The 20,000-nt window shown below is 38.2% G+C and overlaps 1 protein-coding gene across 2 annotated transcripts in view; it reads right to left on the reverse strand.

The window, feature by feature from the left end:
* The window catches only part of LOC133651057 (rho guanine nucleotide exchange factor 12-like), a 63,843-nt gene that overhangs the window by 6,964 nt on the left and 36,879 nt on the right, over window positions 1–20,000 (reverse strand). The window contains exons 10-30 of one of the 2 annotated variants that reach the window (XM_062048962.1): window positions 17,465–17,575; window positions 17,291–17,389; window positions 17,167–17,209; window positions 15,652–15,757; window positions 15,431–15,571; window positions 14,085–14,117; window positions 13,890–14,004; window positions 13,687–13,813; window positions 12,337–12,570; window positions 12,108–12,261; window positions 9,708–9,874; window positions 7,516–7,662; window positions 7,349–7,434; window positions 3,735–3,860; window positions 3,535–3,649; window positions 3,357–3,460; window positions 3,191–3,268; window positions 585–660; window positions 350–517; window positions 191–278; window positions 30–110 (exon numbers count right to left, since the gene is read on the reverse strand). In XM_062048962.1, coding sequence (XP_061904946.1) covers window positions 30–110; window positions 191–278; window positions 350–517; window positions 585–660; window positions 3,191–3,268; window positions 3,357–3,460; window positions 3,535–3,649; window positions 3,735–3,860; window positions 7,349–7,434; window positions 7,516–7,662; window positions 9,708–9,874; window positions 12,108–12,261; window positions 12,337–12,570; window positions 13,687–13,813; window positions 13,890–14,004; window positions 14,085–14,117; window positions 15,431–15,571; window positions 15,652–15,757; window positions 17,167–17,209; window positions 17,291–17,389; window positions 17,465–17,575 — 2,399 coding nt within the window. The remainder of the gene's footprint in view (window positions 1–29; window positions 111–190; window positions 279–349; window positions 518–584; window positions 661–3,190; window positions 3,269–3,356; window positions 3,461–3,534; window positions 3,650–3,734; window positions 3,861–7,348; window positions 7,435–7,515; window positions 7,663–9,707; window positions 9,875–12,107; window positions 12,262–12,336; window positions 12,571–13,686; window positions 13,814–13,889; window positions 14,005–14,084; window positions 14,118–15,430; window positions 15,572–15,651; window positions 15,758–17,166; window positions 17,210–17,290; window positions 17,390–17,464; window positions 17,576–20,000) is intronic. The other variant, XM_062048963.1, reaches the window with a different exon arrangement.

Below are 20,000 nucleotides of genomic sequence, written 5' to 3' on the forward strand. Positions count from 1 at the left end.
GAGGCCAAAAAAAACGTGAGCAAGCTCACTCGGATGGAGTCGAAGTTGTGTCGCTGCTGTGCGATTTGGCCTTCCTGGCGTCGGCGCACTGCGTGATCAGACACTGCCACCTTGTGGACAGAATAGGAATGAGCGGCGGCGTCAATGACAGCGTTGTGTTTCGTTGTCAGGGTGACGTCATGCCGCTTACGTTCTCTGGTCGGACACGCTCTGAGCCGTCAGCTCGTAGATCTGAGCCCCGTTGTCCGACATGGAGAGCACGAAGAAGGACTTGTTGTCTAAAGAGGACACAAAACATTTATCAGCAAAAGCCAGCGCGACGATTTGACTGAATAATCAAAACAGTTACTTGTGGCGACGGGCCGGACCAGCACGGTGTTGAGTTTGATGACGGGGCTGAAGGCGAGTTTGGTGTCTGCGGCGCTGGCCACGTTCTTGCTGTGGAACTTGAGCACCAAACGCTCGTCCTGCTTCTGGAGCAGAACCAAAATGTCCTCCAGGAGGAGCGTGTAGAGGTCTGCAGAGGACCGGCCACAACATTAGGAACACCTGTCTCAATGGAAGACTTTAAGATATCAGCGTACCAATTCTTTTGTCTTTGTTGACCTTCCAGGAGAGCGGCCCTTCGTGGACCATCGTCCTCTTAGTGAGGTCCAGGTTCTGCGGAATAAAAAATGATCTTTCAACCACTAAACGTTATCATTAAGGATGTGTCGATCGATCGGCCACCAATCAGTATCGGCCGATTTCCCTGAAAAAGTTTGTGATCTAAAGCCGATCGCCGCTCACTGATACGGTTTTTATTTTTGGTCCCCCGGCTGAGAGAGGCAGCTAGCAGCTAACTATTTCTCTTGTTTGCTCTCAATGAAGGCGGATGCTTTCCTTTCCTCTCCCTTATTTTCTGTGGGATCATTGTCTTGTTTGTCGGAGGAACTATCACGGTTTTAGAAGCATTTTTGACTTCTTGGTTTGTATTTGTTGTTCAGCTCTCCTTAGCTATTTTTTCATGCAGTTTCCCGGTGCTTGTTTTGCACATATCCCTGTTGCACTCTCCCTTGGTGTTTGTACTTTTAGAGCAGGGGTGCCCACACTTTTTCTGCAGGCGAGCTACTTTTCAATTGATCAAGTCGTGGGGATCTACCTCATTCATATATATAATTTATATTTACTTATTTATGAAATATATATTTTTGTTAACAAGTTAAAGGTGTTTAATGATAATACAAGCATGTTTAACACATATAGTTAATATTGTTAACAAGGTAAAGGTGTTTAATGATAATACAAGCATGTTTAACACATATAGTTAATATTGTTAACAAGTTAAAGGTGTTTAATGATAATACAAGCATGTTTAACACATATAGTTAATGTTAACAAGTTAAAGGTGTTTAATGATAATACAAGCATGTTTAATACATAGTTAATATTGTTAACAAGTTAAAGGTGTTTAAAGATAATACAAGCATGTTTAATACATAGTTAATATTATTAACAAGTTAAAGGTGTTTGAAGATAATACAAGCATGTTTAACACATATAGTTAATATTGTTAACAAGTTAAAGGTGTTTAAAGATAATGCAAGCATGTTTAACACATATAGTTAATATTGTTAACAAGTTAAAGGTGTTTAAAGATAATACAAGCATGTTTAACACATATAGTTAATGTTAACAAGTTAAAGGTGTTTAATGATAATACAAGCATGTTTAATACATAGTTAATATTGTTAACAAGTTAAAGGTGTTTAAAGATAATACAAGATTAAGATTAAGATTAAAGTACCAATGATTGTCACACACACACTAGATGTGGTGAAATTTGTCCTCTGCATTTGTCCCATCCCCTTGGGGAGCAGTGGGGAGCAGTGGGCAGCAGCAGCGCCGCGCCCGGGAATCATTTTGGTGATTTAACCCCCAACTCCAACCCTTTGTTGCTGAGTGCCAAGCAGGGAGGTTATGGGTCCCATTTTTATAGTCTTTGGTATGACTCGGCTGGGATTTGAACTCCAACCTACCGATCTCAGGGCGGACACTCTAACCACTAGAGCATGTTTAACACATATAGTTAATATTGTTAACAAGTTAAAGGTGTTTAATGATAATACAAGCATGTTTAACACATATAGTTAATGTTAACAAGTTAAAGGTGTTTAATGATAATACAAGCATGTTTAATACATAGTTAATATTGTTAACAAGTTAAAGGTGTTTAAAGATAATACAAGCATGTTTAACACATATAGTTTATATTGTTAACAAGTTAAAGGTGTTTAAAGATAATGCAAGCATGTTTAACACATATAGTTAATATTGTTTACAAGCTAAAGGTGTTTAAAGATAATACAAGCATGTTTAACACATATAGATTCCTTTCTTTCATGAAGACAAGAATATAAGTTGGTGTATTACCTGATTCTGATGACTTGCATTGATAGGAATCAGACAGTGGTGCTGATAACGTCCGCATTTTCAAATGGAGGAGAAAAAAATTCCTCCTTTCTGTCCAATACCACATGAAAGTGGTTGGTTTTTGGCATCTTATTTGTCCAGCTTCCATACTCCTTTGTATACACTTTACAAGAAATACATTGGCGTCAAACTCCGTAGCTTGCTAGCTTGTGCACGCCAGCTTTCTGAGACTCTTATTTTGTTAGCGCAGGAAGGATGAAGCAGAGCTTTTATTGTGCAACTGTGCAGTCGGTCTTTGGAGTTTTGACGACAGGTACGGCGCCAGAGTCTGTTGAAATAAAAAGTGTTTCTCGCCTTCCTGTCGGTAATTTTTTCTTAATAATGAGCTGGCATCAGCCAGCGTCATCTCAGAAGACCCTCGGGTGCCGTGAATGTCAATCAAGTGACGAAAGTGACGTCATAGTGAAGATTTATGATCGCTAATTTTTAGGATTATTTTTTTAATGCCTGGCTGGCGATCGACTGACACACCCTCCGCGATCGACCGGTAGCTCGCGATCGACGTAATGGGCACCCCTGTTTTAGAGGTTAAACACTTAAAACCTGCAAGCTGCTTTTTGAGGTCACGACCTCCACTAAGAAGAGCATCCCTAACAGTGATCTGTATTTTTATCGGCCGATCTCATCATGGACGATCGATATCAGAATCAGCAGCATAAAACCCAGATCGGAACATCCCTCGTTATCGTTAGGCAGGACTCCCACACTTTGTTCCTACCCTCAGCTCCAGGATGAGCGGGTTCTCGTTGGGTTTCAGTGACGAGATGTCCAACCTTCTCTGATAGTCCACCAGCCTCTGTAAATTGGGAATATTAAGAGATGTAAACCCACAAAAAAAACTAACATTCTTTGTCCTGATGAAGTAATTGCTAACGTGACGCTACCTGCTTGTTCTCGGCCTCTTTGACGGCTTGGTTGACGTGGTTGAGAATCTGCTTGCAGCATTCCCCGGCTTTCTTCACCCTGTCAGCGTCCTCCTCGTCATCCTCTGCAGAAAAAACAAAAGTATTGGGACGCGCTAGGTAAATCGCACACAGTCAACTAAGACGCGGTGCTTTGTACCCGTGTACTTGGCGATCTTCTCCAACAGAAGCGGGTACTTGGTCGCTCGCTGCATCTCCACAGGGATGATGTCTTTCAGCTGCAACCGGCGACACAGGCGGTTTCTCTCGGCCTCCTGAGGAAACACGACGCGGCGCCGTCAGCGCATTTTTTAACGACAGCTTACAATGTGGATGTTGGTGGCGTCCTGAAGCTCTGACCCGCATGAACAAGGTAAACCTCTGGTCTTTCTTCTTCTTGGTCTTGATGAGCTCCAGGGCGGACGGCTGGTTGCTGCAGAAGGTGGCAACCGCTCTTTTTATCTTCTCCTCTTCCTCGCCGCTGAACTGGAACAACACGCACGTGCTTTTAGTTGTCTTGGATGAAAACCTCTACCAAGATCATACATAATCACAACCTTATCTGGTGAGATTTGACTGCGATAACAGCAACATGTTCTATCTATAATATACTACTAGCAACCTATTTATTACCTTCTCTATTTATATCCAATACTATTTAAAATACTATGTGCAGTACATATTATTGTTCTTGTAATACTCGTTGGGCTAAGTCTGGGACCTCGGGTACTAAATTTCGTGTCATTTCATGTGTCTTCTGTGTTCCGTGAATTCTACACAACCATCCATCCATCCATTTCCTACCGCTTGTCCCTTTCGGGGTCGCGGGGGGTGCTGGAGACTATCTCAGCTGCATTCGAGCGGAAGGCGGGGTACACCCTGGACAAGCCGCCACCTCATCACAGGGCCAACACAGATAGACAGACAACATTCACACTCACATTCACACACTAGGGCCAATTTAGTGTTGCCAATCAACCTATCCCCAGGTGCATGTCTTTGGAGGTGGGAGGAAGCCGGAGTACCCGGAGGGAACCCACACAGTCACGGGGAGAACATGCAAACTCCACACAGAAAGATCACATGTTGGATTAAATTGTGGCTCATATCTGGATAGAAAGGGTTAGGGTATAACACACTTAAAAACATGTGAAATGTAGGTAAATTTACCAGATTTTATTTGAGGGTTTACTGATTATTAAAGTTAATTTATTATTGTTATATTTTATGATGTTTTTTCTTACGTCATCCTAAAATACAAAAAAAATGTTAACAGTAAGTTACACTAAAATAACCTTTTTTTTTGCTTGCTCTCAATAAAGGCGGACGCTTCCCCTCCCTCTTCATTTTCCTTCCCCTGCTTTTGCTTCCTCGTCTCGTCTTATTTTGGAGCCTCTCTCCACACTGTTCTCCAAATCTAACCATTGAATCAATTCACTGGTCTCTCACCGCAATTAACAAGATTTTCTTGACCAGAAACTCGGGTTCGGGGGAACCTGTCTGTCCTGACGGAACATTTGCTGCTGGATACACGATGGACGCGTGGGAGAAGTGGAGGGTCATGTGCCTGGCGATTGTTTACGTTAAAGTTAAAAAGTTAAAGTTAAAGTACCAACGATTGTCACACACACACACTAGGTGTGGTGAAATGTGTCCTCTGCAGTTGACCCATCCCCTTGTTCACCCCCTGGGAGGTGAGGGGAACAGTGAGCAGCAGCGGTGGCCGCGCCTGGGAAACATTTTTGGTGATTTAGCCCCCAATTCAAATCCTTGATGGTGAGTGCCAAGCAGGGAGGTAATGGGTCCCATTTTTATAGTCTTTGGTATGACTCGGCCAGGGTTTGAACTAACGACCTATTGATCTCAGGGCGGACACTCTAGACACAAGGCCACTGAATAGGTTAAAGCAGTGGTTCTCAACCTTTTTTCAGTGATGTACCCCCTGTGAAAAATGTTTTAATTCAATTAGCCCCCAATTCAAATCCTTGATGGTGAGTGCCAAGCAGGGAGGAAATGGGTCCCATTTTTATAGTCTTTGGTATGACTCGGCCAGGGTTTGAACTCACGACCTATTGATCTCAGGGCGGACACTCTAGACACAAGGCCACTGAATAGGTTAAAGCAGTGGTTCTCAACCTTTTTTCAGTGATGTACCCCCTGTGAAAAATGTTTTAATTCAAGTACCCCCTAATCAGAGCAAAGCATTTTTGGTTGAAAAATAGAGACAAAGAAGTAAAATACAGCACTATGTCATCAGTTTCTGATTTATTAAATTGTATAACAGTGCAAAATATTGCTCATTTGTAGTGGTCTTTCTTGAACTATTTGGAAAAAAAGATATAAAAATAACTAAAAACTTGTTGAAAAATGATCAAGTGATTCAATTATAAATAAAGATTTCTACACATAGAAGAAATCATCAACTTAAAGTGCCCTCTTTGGGGATTGTAATAGAGATCCATCTGGATTCATGAACTTAATTCTAAACATTTCTTCACAAAAAAAGAAATCTTTAACATCAATATTTATGGAACAAGTCCAAAAAAAATCTAGCTGTCAACGCTGAATATTGCATTGTTGCATTTCTTTTCACAGTTCTTTTTGACAGACATTTTAGTGAGGGTCAAACCATCATGGCATGGGGGAAACTCTGGCTTTATGGTAATGAATGGAATAGCCTACTTAATTTGATGTTCAGTTTATGAACTTACATTCATATTTTGTTGAAGTATTATTCAATAAATATATTTATAAAGGATTTTTGAATTGTTGCTATTTTTAGAATATTAAAAAAAAATCTCACGTACCCCTTGGCATACCTTCAAGTACCCCCATTTGAGAACCACTGGGTTAAAGGACATCGAAGCGCTCTACCTATTCGGAACTATAATAACAGGGCATCAGCTGATTGAATTGAACGTTGCCCTGGTTCATCGACAGATTCTTAATATGAAGGCAGCCGTCAAGGTACCCAAAAGCTAGCCGTCATGATTGAGCTCAGACTGTGGCAGTTTTTAAACTAAATCACAAACTGGAAAACAGCTGTGTTATCGCGACAACACCAAGACTGTGATCGGCATCGTTGCAAGTCTTGAGTTGTATTTCTGGATGTGTGTGTCGCATTCCTACACTTCCTGTCTGCTTATCCTGGCTCTGCCCTCTCTCTCCTTCGAGTGGTTGTTGCTGGAGGAAGGCTGGAGCTTGGAGCACACCTGATGGCAATCACCAGTGGACTATACTAGCTGATTACTCACACTTGGTGCAGCTGGTTCTTTTTTTTTGACGTCTCTCCCAACACATCAGACAATCCCCTGTCTACTCTTCATGCTTGGACTTATGAAGTGTCTTATTTTGCTACTTTGTTTTATGTTGGTTCCCTCCGCCTTCCTTAATTAGTATTTTATTCGCTCCTTTGTTTTTTGCCTTTTTTTGTGTGGCGCTGACTGTTCCCGCCAGTGCCATTGTTTTGTGTTTTGTCTCCCTGTGTTCTCATTAAAGATTTTGTTTCAACATGTATCTCAACCTTTCAGCCTCTCTGCTTCGGGGGTCCAGTCTGCTCCCACAGCATAACTGTGTGCTTATGTGTTTATGTTTGCTGAGGATTTTTTTTTCCAAGTCCCACATTGCGTCCCCTACAGGACCACAGTTTGGGAGTTGCTTTTTTTCTCCCTCCTCATGTTATCTTTTTTTTCCATCTTTAACGGGGCGCTGCCCATGTGGCGACCCATTAGCTTCCTGTCCTGTACCCCCTATCATACTATATTCCTGTTTCTTGGACGGGTTGACTGTAAACAAATCTCCTTGTACTTTTTAAGTGTAATGACAAAAAACATCTTGTATGTATGCTAAAACGCTAAGTACACACCTATTAGTGGCCAGCAGAGGGCAACTCCACTAGTGTCAAGTTACTGCATGGAGCTTACTAGGTTAATAATTAAAATATGCTACTTTTAATGAGTGCAAAATGATCTTACCCAACCCAAGAGATCCTCTCCGATCTGACCGATGACAGAGGTCTCACTCCTTTTCCTAATCGCTGCCATTTGTTCTGTTAAGGAAACTACAGGAGCCGGACAAGAAAAAAGGTTCATTAAGCATTTGGTTTTGGTTTTGGTTTCGGTTTAGGATCATGTTGCATCACCGTGCAGCTGGATGATCTCCTCCAGGTTGGTGAAGATGTTCTTGATGTCCTCTGAAGGCAGAATGGCGTCTCTGCTCAGCCTCTGGTAGAAAACGCCGTCCAGCACTTTGAGCATGCGCAGGTGGGCTCGTTCGGTGTAAAACAGCTCTAAGTAAGGGAAAGAATGGCGAGAATGTTTAAATTATTTGCTTTTTAGTCCAAGCCAGTGGTTGTCAATTATTTCCTGTTACGCCCCCCATGGGAAGAAGAAAACATTTCATGCCCCCCCCCACTCTCTGCTGCAACTACAGTGTCATGTGTATAGACAATTGTTGTAAATACACCTCTGCAAACCATTGAATCCTTATTAACATTAAAGACAACAAAAAATAAATATTTACAACAAAGAATAATTGTATTAACATTGTTTTGTAGTATTCAACAGAAAATATTTTAAGTGCATCAATTTACCTGAAATTTAAACGTTAAAGGCCTACTGAAATGACATTTTTTTATTTAAACGGGAATAGCAGATCCATTCTATGTGTCATACTTGATCATTTCGCGATATTGCCATATTTTTGCTGAAAGGTAGAGAACATCGACGATAAAGTTCGCAACTTTTGATCGCTGATAAAAAAAGCCTTGCCTGTACCGGAAGTAGCGTGACGTCACAGGTTGAAGGACTCCTCACATTTCCCCATTGTTTACACCAGCAGCGTGAGCGATTCGGACCGAGAAAGTGACGATTACCCCATTAATTTGAGCGAGGATGAAAGATTCGTGGATGAGGTACGTGAGAGTGAAGGACTAGAGTGCAGTGCTGGACGTATCTTTTTTCGCTCTGACCGTAACTTAGGTACAAGCGTTCATTGGATTCCACACTTTCTCCTTTTTCTATTGTGGATCACGGATTTGTATTTTAAACCACCTCGGATACTATATCCTCTTGAAAATGAGAGTCGAGAACGCGAAATGGACATTCACAGTGACTTTTATCTCCACGACAATACATCGGCGAAGCACTTTAGCTACGGAGCTAACGTGATAGCATCGTGCTTAAATGCAGATAGAAACAAAATAAATAAACCACTGACTGGAAGGATAGACAGAAGATCAACAATACTATTAAACCATGGACCTGTAACTACACGGTTAATGCTTTCCAGCCTGTCGAAGCTTAACAATGCTGTTGCTAATGACGCCATTGAAGCTAACTTAGCTACGGGACCTCGACAGAGCTATGCTAAAAACATTAGCTATCCACCTACGCCAGCCAGCCCTCATCTGCTCATCAACACCCGTGCTCACCTGCGTTCCAGCGATCGACGGAGCGACGAAGGACTTCACCCGATCATAGATGGGGTCGGCGGCCCGGAGACGGAGGAAGTCAAGGTGAGGTCGGCGGCTAGCGCGTCTGCTATCCATCTCAAAGTCCTCCTGGTTGTGTTGCTACAGCCAGCCGCTAATACACCGATCCCACCTACAGCTTTCTTCTTTGCAGTCTCCATTGTTCATTAAACAAATTGCAAAAGATTCACCAACACAGATGTCCAGAATACTGTGGAATTATGTGGTGAAAACAGAGCTTTTTGTATTGGATCCAATAGGGTCAGAATACTTCCGTTCACTACGTGACGTCACGCGCAAACGTCATCATACCGAGACGTTTTCAACCGGAAGTTTCGCGGGAAATTTAAAATTGCACTTTATAAGTTAACCCGGCCGTATTGGCATGTGTTGCAATGTTAAGATTTCATCATTGATATATAAACTATCAGACTGCGTGGTCGGTAGTAGTGGCTTTCAGTAGGCCTTTAATGTACATATAAAACGAAATATAAAACATTTTTGACTGACTTGAGCCATTTGATACTGAAAAATACAATTAAATACACGCAATAAATATTACATTCAAACTGAACAGCAACATTAACTCAGAAGCACAGTATACAAAGCTCTAAGCGACAAAACAAATATGGATAAAACCTATTTGTGCTCTTCTTTTTTTTTATACATAAAGTCAAGATTAATGGCTACAATGAGCGCGTTCTGTCGTGCAGAGCTTTTTGAAATGGGGTTTGAAACATGATACTGATAAAGCATGCTCCCCGGGCTCACACACTCCCCACCTGGCATCGCACCGCGCTCCCCCACACGAGCCCGCCCTACTATTTGGAAAGAGCTGGTCTAAGCGACGACGACTGACTCACCGTTGATGACCTCTTGTCTCTTGATCTCCTGCGGTGTCAAGCCCGCCAGCACGTCGCGGCTCACCAGGCTTTGCCAGTTCAGAGGATCCTCCTCGCTCTCCGCCTCACACACCTGGTCGTCCTCGCTCTGGACGTCAGCCGCACTCGACGCGCACTGCACCTCCATCCTGGAAGCACACATTGTACAGTATGAGGGTCAACCTGAGGGCATTTTTATATACTTTCTATGTACAGCCCTCATGAAATACAGTGCAGGATTTCCCCAGATAGCCAATACACCTGTGGGGCGTGGTCAATATGACCTCATTATCTCATTTGCATAATCACTGCTGATGCATATATTGTCTTTAAAAAGGCTGAAAAATGTTAGATATACTTTTAAAAACAAATCTGTTATTAGTCATTAGTATTACTATACCGTATTTTTCGGACTATAAGTCGCAGTTTTTTTCATAGTTTACTTATAATTATTAACACATTACCGTAAAATATCAAATAATATTATTTAGCTCATTCACGTAAGAGACTAGACGTATAAGATTTCATGGGATTTAGCGATTAGGAGTGACAGATTGTTTGGTAAACGTATAGCATGTTCTATATGTTATAGTTATTTGAATGACTCTTACCATAATATGTTACGTTAACATACCAGGCACGTTCTCAGTTGGTTATTTATGCGTCATATAACGTACACTTATTCAGCCTGTTGTTCACTATTCTTTATTTATTTTAAATTGCCTTTCAAATGTCTATTCTTGGTGTTGGGTTTTATCAAATACATTTCCCCAAAAAATGCGACTTATACTCCAGTGCGACTTATATATGTTTTTTTCCTTCTTTATTATGCATTTTCGGCCAGTGCGACTTATACTCCGGAGCGACTTATACTCCGAAAAATACGGTATACAGTATTTTTCTTATATTATTTTTCAATTGTTGCTGCTTATTGTACAATGTAACACAGGCTGCACTTTGTTGAGAATTGTTCAAGTTTCTAGAGATGTCTTCAATTCTTTTAGTGACTTGTTCTTTATTAAACACGACTTATCAACACATTTAGCATCTTTTTCTGGTGTTATTGGAGACTGTACTTGTGTTTAGAGACTCTTTACTTCTGTCGTTCGATGAACAGCGAGAGCTGCGGCGAGCCCCAACTGCCCCAAAACACCCACTAAGGTTAAACTTGCTTTGCATTATTTGTTTTGTTTAAATTGCAAGCAAAAATTTGAGTTACAAGCATCCTCGCCATTAGTTGGGGTAGCAAATGCTGTAGAAAATCCGATTCGGTCTTAATCGCTTAGCTTGTAGCTAGAGATCAACTTAACCCTTTTTTCCCACCGTGGAAGAAAGTAGGTGTGAAGGACTCTGAGAATAAGTGGATGATATTCACTGAATTAAAGAAATGATCAAAAACATTACAGAGCGTTTCACTGCTAGTCTGCACTATTCTGAAGCAGAATGAGTGTAACACCAGCCAAGGATGTCAAAATGTAATCTAAACAGCAGACATTTTTCCATGAAAATATGGAAAAAGCTGCAGTTGTTGAGTTTGACGGAGATGTAGCTAGAAGGAGATACTGTAGAAGTCCACTCTCCAAAGTATGTACTGTACATTATTTTTACATTATCCCCTAAAAATACTGTAATTGTTAGTAGTACACTATTGTATATTTTTATTAAAATATTTATTTTCTAAAATGTTTTTTTAGAGAATGTTGCATGTTAAAATTTTACTATTGGTGGGGCACACACCAATTAAAATGATTTGCATTTATTTCAATGAGAGATGTTGATTTGAGATACAAGTGTTTTGAGTTAAGAGCTCATCACAGAGCCATTTAAGCTTGTAAGTTGAGGTACTACTAATGACCCGTGTAATATAGTTATTTTACTATATTTTATTATATTTACATGTTTGACAAACGTTCAAAAATTGGGTTTCACACAACGGATGAAAGTCCAACTTATTGTGGTCCATAAATGTATACACTCTACTTATTCATTCATATTTTTTTTCAATTTCACTCAACACCAAATTTGGCATAAAGCCGCAAAAGAGTGTCATGCGTGAGTCTGTAAAGTTTTCGAAAGGTCAGCCAACAAACATGGCCACAGTCTACCAATCAAAACGGCTTAGCAAGAGGCGGGGCTTAGACCTAAATGGCCATAATTAATTCCCAATTCATCCAATTACGATTAAACTCCCAAATATATCTTCAGAACACACGTCTGGGCATTTTGAGCCACAGTTCCTTAAAAATGTGCGAGTCCAGCTGTACTAATCAGCTTCATGGACCTAATAAGTGGCCACTCACTGCATATAATCTCATCTCATCCATCAGTAAATCGTTTTTTAGCAATCATTTCTCATTTTAAGGTAGTTCCAAGATGTCTTACCTGAAAGAGTCTTGGTCTCCTTCCTCCTGTAAGTGTTCCAGGTTTGAAGGGCTAAAGTCGAACTGAGTGCTTGTTGGGCTGGAGACGCCATCCTGGTGCTCGCCGGACGCCAGAACCTCGCCCAGTCGGGGCTGGATGGAGAACGGTGACACGTCTGAAGAGGAGAGGGAAAATTAGAGGGGAAAAAAAACATTGTCATGGATCTGATGGTACGGCAGAGGACTCGTACTGGTGTCTGAGTCTTGTCCACTGGTGTCTGAGGTCAAAGTGGTGGGGGAACTATGCGTGGACGAGGGGTTCAAAGGCGAAACGTGGCTGCCGGCGTCCGATCCCTCGCTGAGCTGATTCCCACGGACACGTCCGGAATTTGACGGGGACGAGTCTGGAGGCTCAGGGATGCCAAAAGCCGCCTGAGGGAGCAGCTTTGGGGAACGCTGCTTGTTCACCTCCACAGCCTTGCCAACTACATTACAATAGAACACATGAACTGGAATGGCATGCTTCACCACGTACCCCACTGGAAACCCCCCTGTTAATTATGATATGTGGAAATGCAGCATCAAAGTAAATTCTTCAATAAGGTGTTCAAAGGACTACAAATGGAAATGGGCAAATTGAAATAGATGCTAAAGCTGGTGCACACACCAATTCTTTGTGAATGATGTAAAGTGCAAACTGTGCATAAGCTAATTAAAAATGTACAATGTCTGTTATTTTACATATCCAGTACTGTTCAATAAAATTCTTTTTATCTCTAGTTTTGTTGTTTTAATAACAAAGTTCAATTGATTAACACACTTTTTTGCAGTTTTATTTGCTGTAGTTACAATATACTTTTGATATTATATATATAACATTATAAATAGGCTCATTATACTCATTATTATATGTTTATTATAAACTATTATGAATTAGATCAATATTTATTTTGATAATTTTTATATATGTTTTAGAATTATATAATTAATTAATAATTATATATATAATATAGAATCAATTATAATTACAATTTAATTATTGGTATTATCTGGTTGTATGTATTCTAATAATGAAATAAACAGATTAAACTAAATTATATTCCAAAGTGTGTTCTTTTAAAAATATATATATATTAATTTTGTTAAAAATTTTTTTAATCATAATTAGATTTAGAATATAAATCAGAATCAGAAATACTTTATTAATCCCTGAGGGGATATTAAAATTTTCAGCACATAAATGCATGAGGTTGTACTAGTTTTTATATTGTTTTAACATTTTTTCAGACTTTAGAAAATATATTGTAAATAAACAAGTTAACTAAATTATTTACTACATTATTTACTACATTATTTTAAATTAATTTAAATAAAAAAGTTTTTCCAAATTTACCGTTTAATTTTGAACTTTTTGAAATAAAAATTATTAACTATAGATTGTCTTCTTTTTGGGCTGTTTGGCAGTAGGCAATTAATTTGTAGTGCACATTATCTACAGCTCAAAAAGTCCAATAACGGTCCAATTTGAAGGCATTGACATCAGTAATGGCCCATCTTAAAAGAGAGATACAACAATATGGAAAGATTTGCACTTTTTTTACCCGAAGTGGAGTCTACTCTGCTGAGACGGCGGGGAGGGACGAGAATGTTGGGAAATCTAGGCTTTTTCACCTTCTCCTCGCCTTCCTTCTCTGGTTTGATGCTTTTCTGTTGGTTAAAAACACACACCTGAGGATTGTTTTTTGATTTATTAAGTGTGGATCAGTCACAAAATACTACTATGATGGAAGTCCACGTATAAAACCTTAATCTTGGGCAGGAAATTGATGCGCGCTCGTTTCTGCTCCAGGCCGCGAGGTTCCTTCACTTTCACCCCGAGGTGCTTCATGTAGGTGAGAATGACATACTGCATTGTTTGGCTGCAACACAACAGCACAAACACTTTGTAGGATATACACTAACATGTGACACATGATGTAAAGTGCGCACAAAGACGTACCATTTGTCCTCTTCTGAGGGCTGCGTCGTGAATCTGCAAGAAGCAATAACATATAAGCAACACTCAGGGGAATAGTTTGAAAATCAAACTTATATACATATATATAATTCATATATATATTTACATAATTCATATATATATTTGGTAACACTTTAGTATGGGGAACATATTCACCATTAATTAGTTGCTTATTAAAGTAACAAAGGCTTAATTTAGAGTTATTTGGACACTAGGGGAACATATAAGGGTTAGGGTTACTAATAAGCAATAATTTTGAGGTTATTGAGGGAAGACTCTTAGTTAATGGCTTACTGGTTGTATAATAAGGCCATGCATAATAAGGCATTAATAAGCACTTAATAATGTACAATAATGAATTAAGAGCCAATATGTTACTAATTTGCATGTTAATAAGCAAGTTATTAATGGTGAATATGTGTTCCCCATACATATATATATATATATATATATATATATATATATATATATATATATATATATATATATATGTGTGTGTGTGTATATATATACTGTACATATACATACAGTAAAGGCCAAAAGTTTGGAAACACCTTCTCCTCATTCAATGCATTTTCTTTATTGTCATGACTATTTACATTGTAGATTGTCACTGAAGGCATAAAAACTATGAATGAACACATGTGGAGTTATGTAATTAACAAAAAAAGGTGAAATAACTGAAAACATGTTTTATATTCTAGTTTCTTCAAAATAGCCACCCTTGGCTCTGATTACTGCTTTGCACACTCTTGGCATTCTCTCTATGAGCTTCAAGCACACATGTGAAGTGAAAACCATTTCAGAGGACTACCTCTTGAAGCCCATCAAGAGAATGCCAAGAGTGTGCGAAAAAAGTTATCAGAGCAAAGAGTGGCTATTTTGAAGAAACTAAAATATAAAACATGTTTTCAGAGAAGGTGCGTCCAAACTTTTGGCCTGTACTGTACATATAATATATGTGTATATATATATATATATATATATATATATATATATATATATATATATATATATATATATATACACATATATATTATTTTTCTTTTTTTCTTCTTTCTACTGTCTCAAAAAAAAAAAAAAAATGTACAGACTTTATTTATTTTTTTAACTTAAATAAATAAAATTTATTTCTTAAAAGGTTCATTAAGAAACTAGAAATGCGATAACCTAAAACATTCTATATAATGTAATTCAATAGTTATATAGTATAATGTTCAAAAAGAAAATTGGGTGAGTAGGCAATAACCCCCCAAAAAATCCAATAAAATAAAAACCATGAAAGCCTTAAGGAAATATGTGTGTGTCTGTGTGTGTGTCTCTCTCACAGGATGTCCTCAATCTTGGAGAGAATGTGTTCGGCACAGGAGCATTCCCTCTCCCAGACCAGCGGATCTTTTCCTCCGTTGTCTGAGTCAAGCTTGGATAGCTCGTCCTCAGCTAGGGTCAGTCCCATGCTGCGTTTCTGTCTGCAAGGCGCACAACACAACACGTCACACCAACAACACATTCCTGCTGCGTTTTGTGCGAGGGTGCGTGTGTGGCCAACCTGAAGTCGTCCAGGTTCTTGTGTAGGTCTGTCAGCAGCGAGTCCTGTAAAGTTTGCGTGTGTTGTTTGCAAACTTCCTCTGGAATTAACTCCAGCCTGCGTTTCTCTGTCACACAAACACATGTTAAATGCTTAATGGTACTTATCAGTTAAATGTATTATCATAAATTAATGTATATTATATCATGTATATATTTTATATGATTTTTATTATTTATGTGATATTTTTTACCAACATTTCTGAAGGAAAATCCCGAATGAGCAAAATGGCAAACAAATATATTTTTAATTATAATATAAATATGATATATATTACTATACATAAATATGATATATATTACTTATTTTATTAAATAAAAATGGTGTATATATATATACATATACATATATATATGTATATTTGAAATCTCGATAATATAGTTTTATCAATAAATATTTAAAAAAAACAAATTAATATATTCCAAATAAATATATCAATACAAATGATATAGCTATATGTGAAGAAAAACAAAAACAAATCATTAGCAACACATGAATAAAAATCACATTTATGTAATGTATATATTTGCAAAATATAAATAATCATGCCAATAAAATATATAAATACAAATAATATACATGTATTTTTTTAAATAATAATACATTGATTATATATATATATATATATATACATATATATATATATATATATATATACATACACATATATATATATATATATATATATATATATATATATATATATACATACACATATATATACATATATATATATAATATCAATGTATTATTATTTTAAAAAAAATATATATATATATATATATATATATATATATATATATATATATATATATATATATATATATATATATATATATATATATATATATATACACACATATATATATATATATATATATATATAATCAATGTATTATTATTTTAAAAAATACATGTATATTATTTGTATTTATATATTTTATTTTCATAGATCAATTTAAACCCAGATTAATTTTTTAACACAAAATGTCAGCAGGAAAATTATTCATATTTGAGAATTACAACTACAATTGCAACAGAATTAGTTTTAATTATTTTTAATTACATAATATATTTATAAGTGTGTTTTGTGATACATTATTTACATTTTGAATTTTTATTAAATTAATATATTTAGATTATATGTTTAATATTCAAATAATATACTGTCATTTGTTCTATTTATATGAATTTTCAATCATAAATGTGCAAAAATCTGCCATAAAATGGGGTGTATTGCTAGCAAGAGAGGAAAGACATGCTAGTTAGCTTTTTGTACATGCTGTATCACATTACGTGTTGCAGGTGGTTGTCCTGGGCTTATTTTAGTAAATAGGCTTTGTCATGCTGTACTGTGCTGGTAACGACAGTGCATGATATGCTGCTATGTCTCCCATCAACTTCATTAATATGCATTTTGCAACATAATCGCAAGCAGGATGCTTCACATTTAGTTACATTTGCTTCAACATTTACCAAGTTCAGCAGCGACTGTGTCTGGAACTGGGACTTTAAGGTTCTAGAAAACAATCACACACACAGAGAGATAAGCCAAGATAAGAAACAAAAGTGCCGGAGAGTGAAAACACAGAGAACCTACAGCTGTGCGATCCATGAAGAGGGAGTGGAATTCCATGAAGAAGCGACGACTTTCTTTGGCGGTTGTTTGCTTGTGTATGTCGGCGTAGAGAAAACACAGCTAGGAAGACATTTTATATCAATTAACGTCAAAGAAAGTGGGCCGTCCCAAAAGTGTCCACCGCGACGCGAGTACCAGAGGGGCGGGGTCAAACTGGGAGACGACGTGATGGAGGAAGACGGCGAGGTGAGCAGGCCGACCCTTCAGCAGGTCGATGCTCTGGAAACAGCTGCACTGGCCGTTAATCTGAGAAACACACAATTTACTTTAAACACTCGCAGAGTGCCACTCAAAACGTTTGGACACAACTTTAACAAAGCAACTGTTCACTTTGTGTCCTATTCTCCCATGTGCTTAAGTCAAGAGAGGTGCGCGTTGGCGTGGATTCTGGCTGCGAGGCATTCACCCACTCAACTTAAAGGGGAACTGCCCTTTTTTGGAATTTTGTCTGACATTCACAATCCGTTTGGTAAAACAAGATGTTTTTCTTTTCTTATAATGCATTCTAATTAGGGATGTCCGATAATGGCTTTTTTGCCGATATTCCGATATTGTCCAACTCTTAATTACAAATACCGATATCAACCGATACCGATATATACAGTCGTGGAATTAACACAATATTATGCCTAATTTTGTTGTGATGCCCCGCTGGATGCATTAAACAATGTAACAAGGTTTTCCAAAATAAATCAACTCAAGTTATGGAAAAAAAATGCCAACATGGCACTGCCATAATTATTATTGAAGCCACAAAGTGAATTATTTTTTTTTAACGCCTCAAAACAGCAGCTTGGAATTTGGGACATGCTCTCCCTGAGAGAGCATGAGGAGGTTGGGGGGGGGGCGGGGTTGAGGTGTGTGTGTGTGGGGGTGTGGGGGGGTAAGGGGAAGCGGGGGGTGTATATTGTAGCGTCCCGGAAGAGTTAGTGCTGCAAGGGATTCTGGGTATTTGTTCTGTTGTGTTTATGTTGTGTACGGTGCGGATGTTCTCCCGAAATGTGTTTGTCATTCTTGTTTGGTGTGGGTTCACAGTGTGGCGCATATTTGTAACAGTGTTAAAGTTGTTTATACGGCTACCCTCAGTGTGACCTGTATGGCTGTTGACCAAATATGCCTTGCATTGACTTGTGTGTGTGAAAAGCCATAGATATTATGTGACTGGGCCTTTAAGGTTCATTGACACCCTGTACTTCACCCTACATCCGTATACACAGCGGCGTTTTAAAAAGTCATAAATTTTACTTTTTGAAACCGATACCGATAATTTTGAAACCGATACCAATAATTTCCGATATTATATTTTAAAGCATTTATCGGCCCATAATATCGGCAGTCCGATAATATCGGCAGTCCAACATTATCGGACATCTCTAATACTAATTCGTAAAATACGGCAAGTACAAGGTGGCTAACAATGCGGCTAATGGGAGTACTCTATTGCGCCCACACAGCTGTCTAAAAAAACATCCAAAAAAACGCCAACAATACTCCATTTACGTCTCTTGACCTGAATATTAACCAAATATTAGCGATATTGTTATTATAATCGCTACCGCCGAAAATCTATTGTTAGCAGTGCCGTGATCATAGAAAGCTAACTAGCTTATACAGCGATATTGACATACTGGGCCGGTGAGCTGCTGCTTTGCCTCTGAGTTGGTGAAAGTTAATTTTCGATTATAAATCATGCCTCTCACCTGGATAGTAGAAGGATGAGGACATAAACTGAGAAGTTGATCAACTTTGACATCCAATTTATACCCGTAGATTGCGAGAAAGACACAAAAAGACGCTCGTTTGCGCCCACCTTTTTTTTTTTTTTACCTGCGAGAGAATTTAGATTATTATTTGTCTAAACGGGAAGATATAAACATACCAAACAAATGTATTTTAAATTTTTTTTATCTTGGGACTTCCCGCGGTCCGGATTTTGGACGTTTTGGGGACCCCTGGCCTAGATTGATACAGCCTTTCAACTTTGAGGTGTTATCTTTTAAATGGATTTCAATGATATTCACAAGTGTTATTAGAGTTGAGAATATTTGGGCACCTCACGATTCGATTACGATTTAGGAGCTACGATTCAATTAAAAATCGATTATTGACGCATCTATACATATATTGATGCAGTTTTACATTTCTTTTCGTTTCACTAAATAAGCGTTTATCACTTGCATTAAAAAAAAACCCAGTGCATGTGTAATAAGAAACAGTTAAATTAATTACCGCATTTATTAAATGAATGGAAATGTGTGCAAAACTGGAACATAAGAGCCCTGCAATAAAAGAGCTGGTGAGATTTCTCGGTGAGGTGGCTCGTTACAGTCAAATTTTAGAACCGTCTGCATTACTTTATTTACAATGAATAAATTAATGATCGATTATTGACCTTTACTAAACGATTTCATAATCGTCCATGTCTGAATTGCGATGCATCTAAAAATCGATTATTTTCCCCACCTCTAAGTGTTAGTAAAACTTCAAGATCCATAGTTTTCAAACAGCCCCAAAAAAGACACGATGGCAAAAACTGCCTCTTTAATCACGAGCCCGCGTTCATAACCGACTTGCACACTTTTGCCTAATGCACTCAAGGTGGGCGTGTCCGCAGGTTGGATAGGAGAATACAAGTAAGAGGAATGTGCGTAACTTAAGGCGAGTAAAAAAA

The sequence above is a fragment of the Entelurus aequoreus genome, linkage group LG05 (assembly GCF_033978785.1).
Source record: "Entelurus aequoreus isolate RoL-2023_Sb linkage group LG05, RoL_Eaeq_v1.1, whole genome shotgun sequence".
Classification (NCBI taxonomy): Eukaryota; Metazoa; Chordata; class Actinopteri; order Syngnathiformes; family Syngnathidae; genus Entelurus; species Entelurus aequoreus.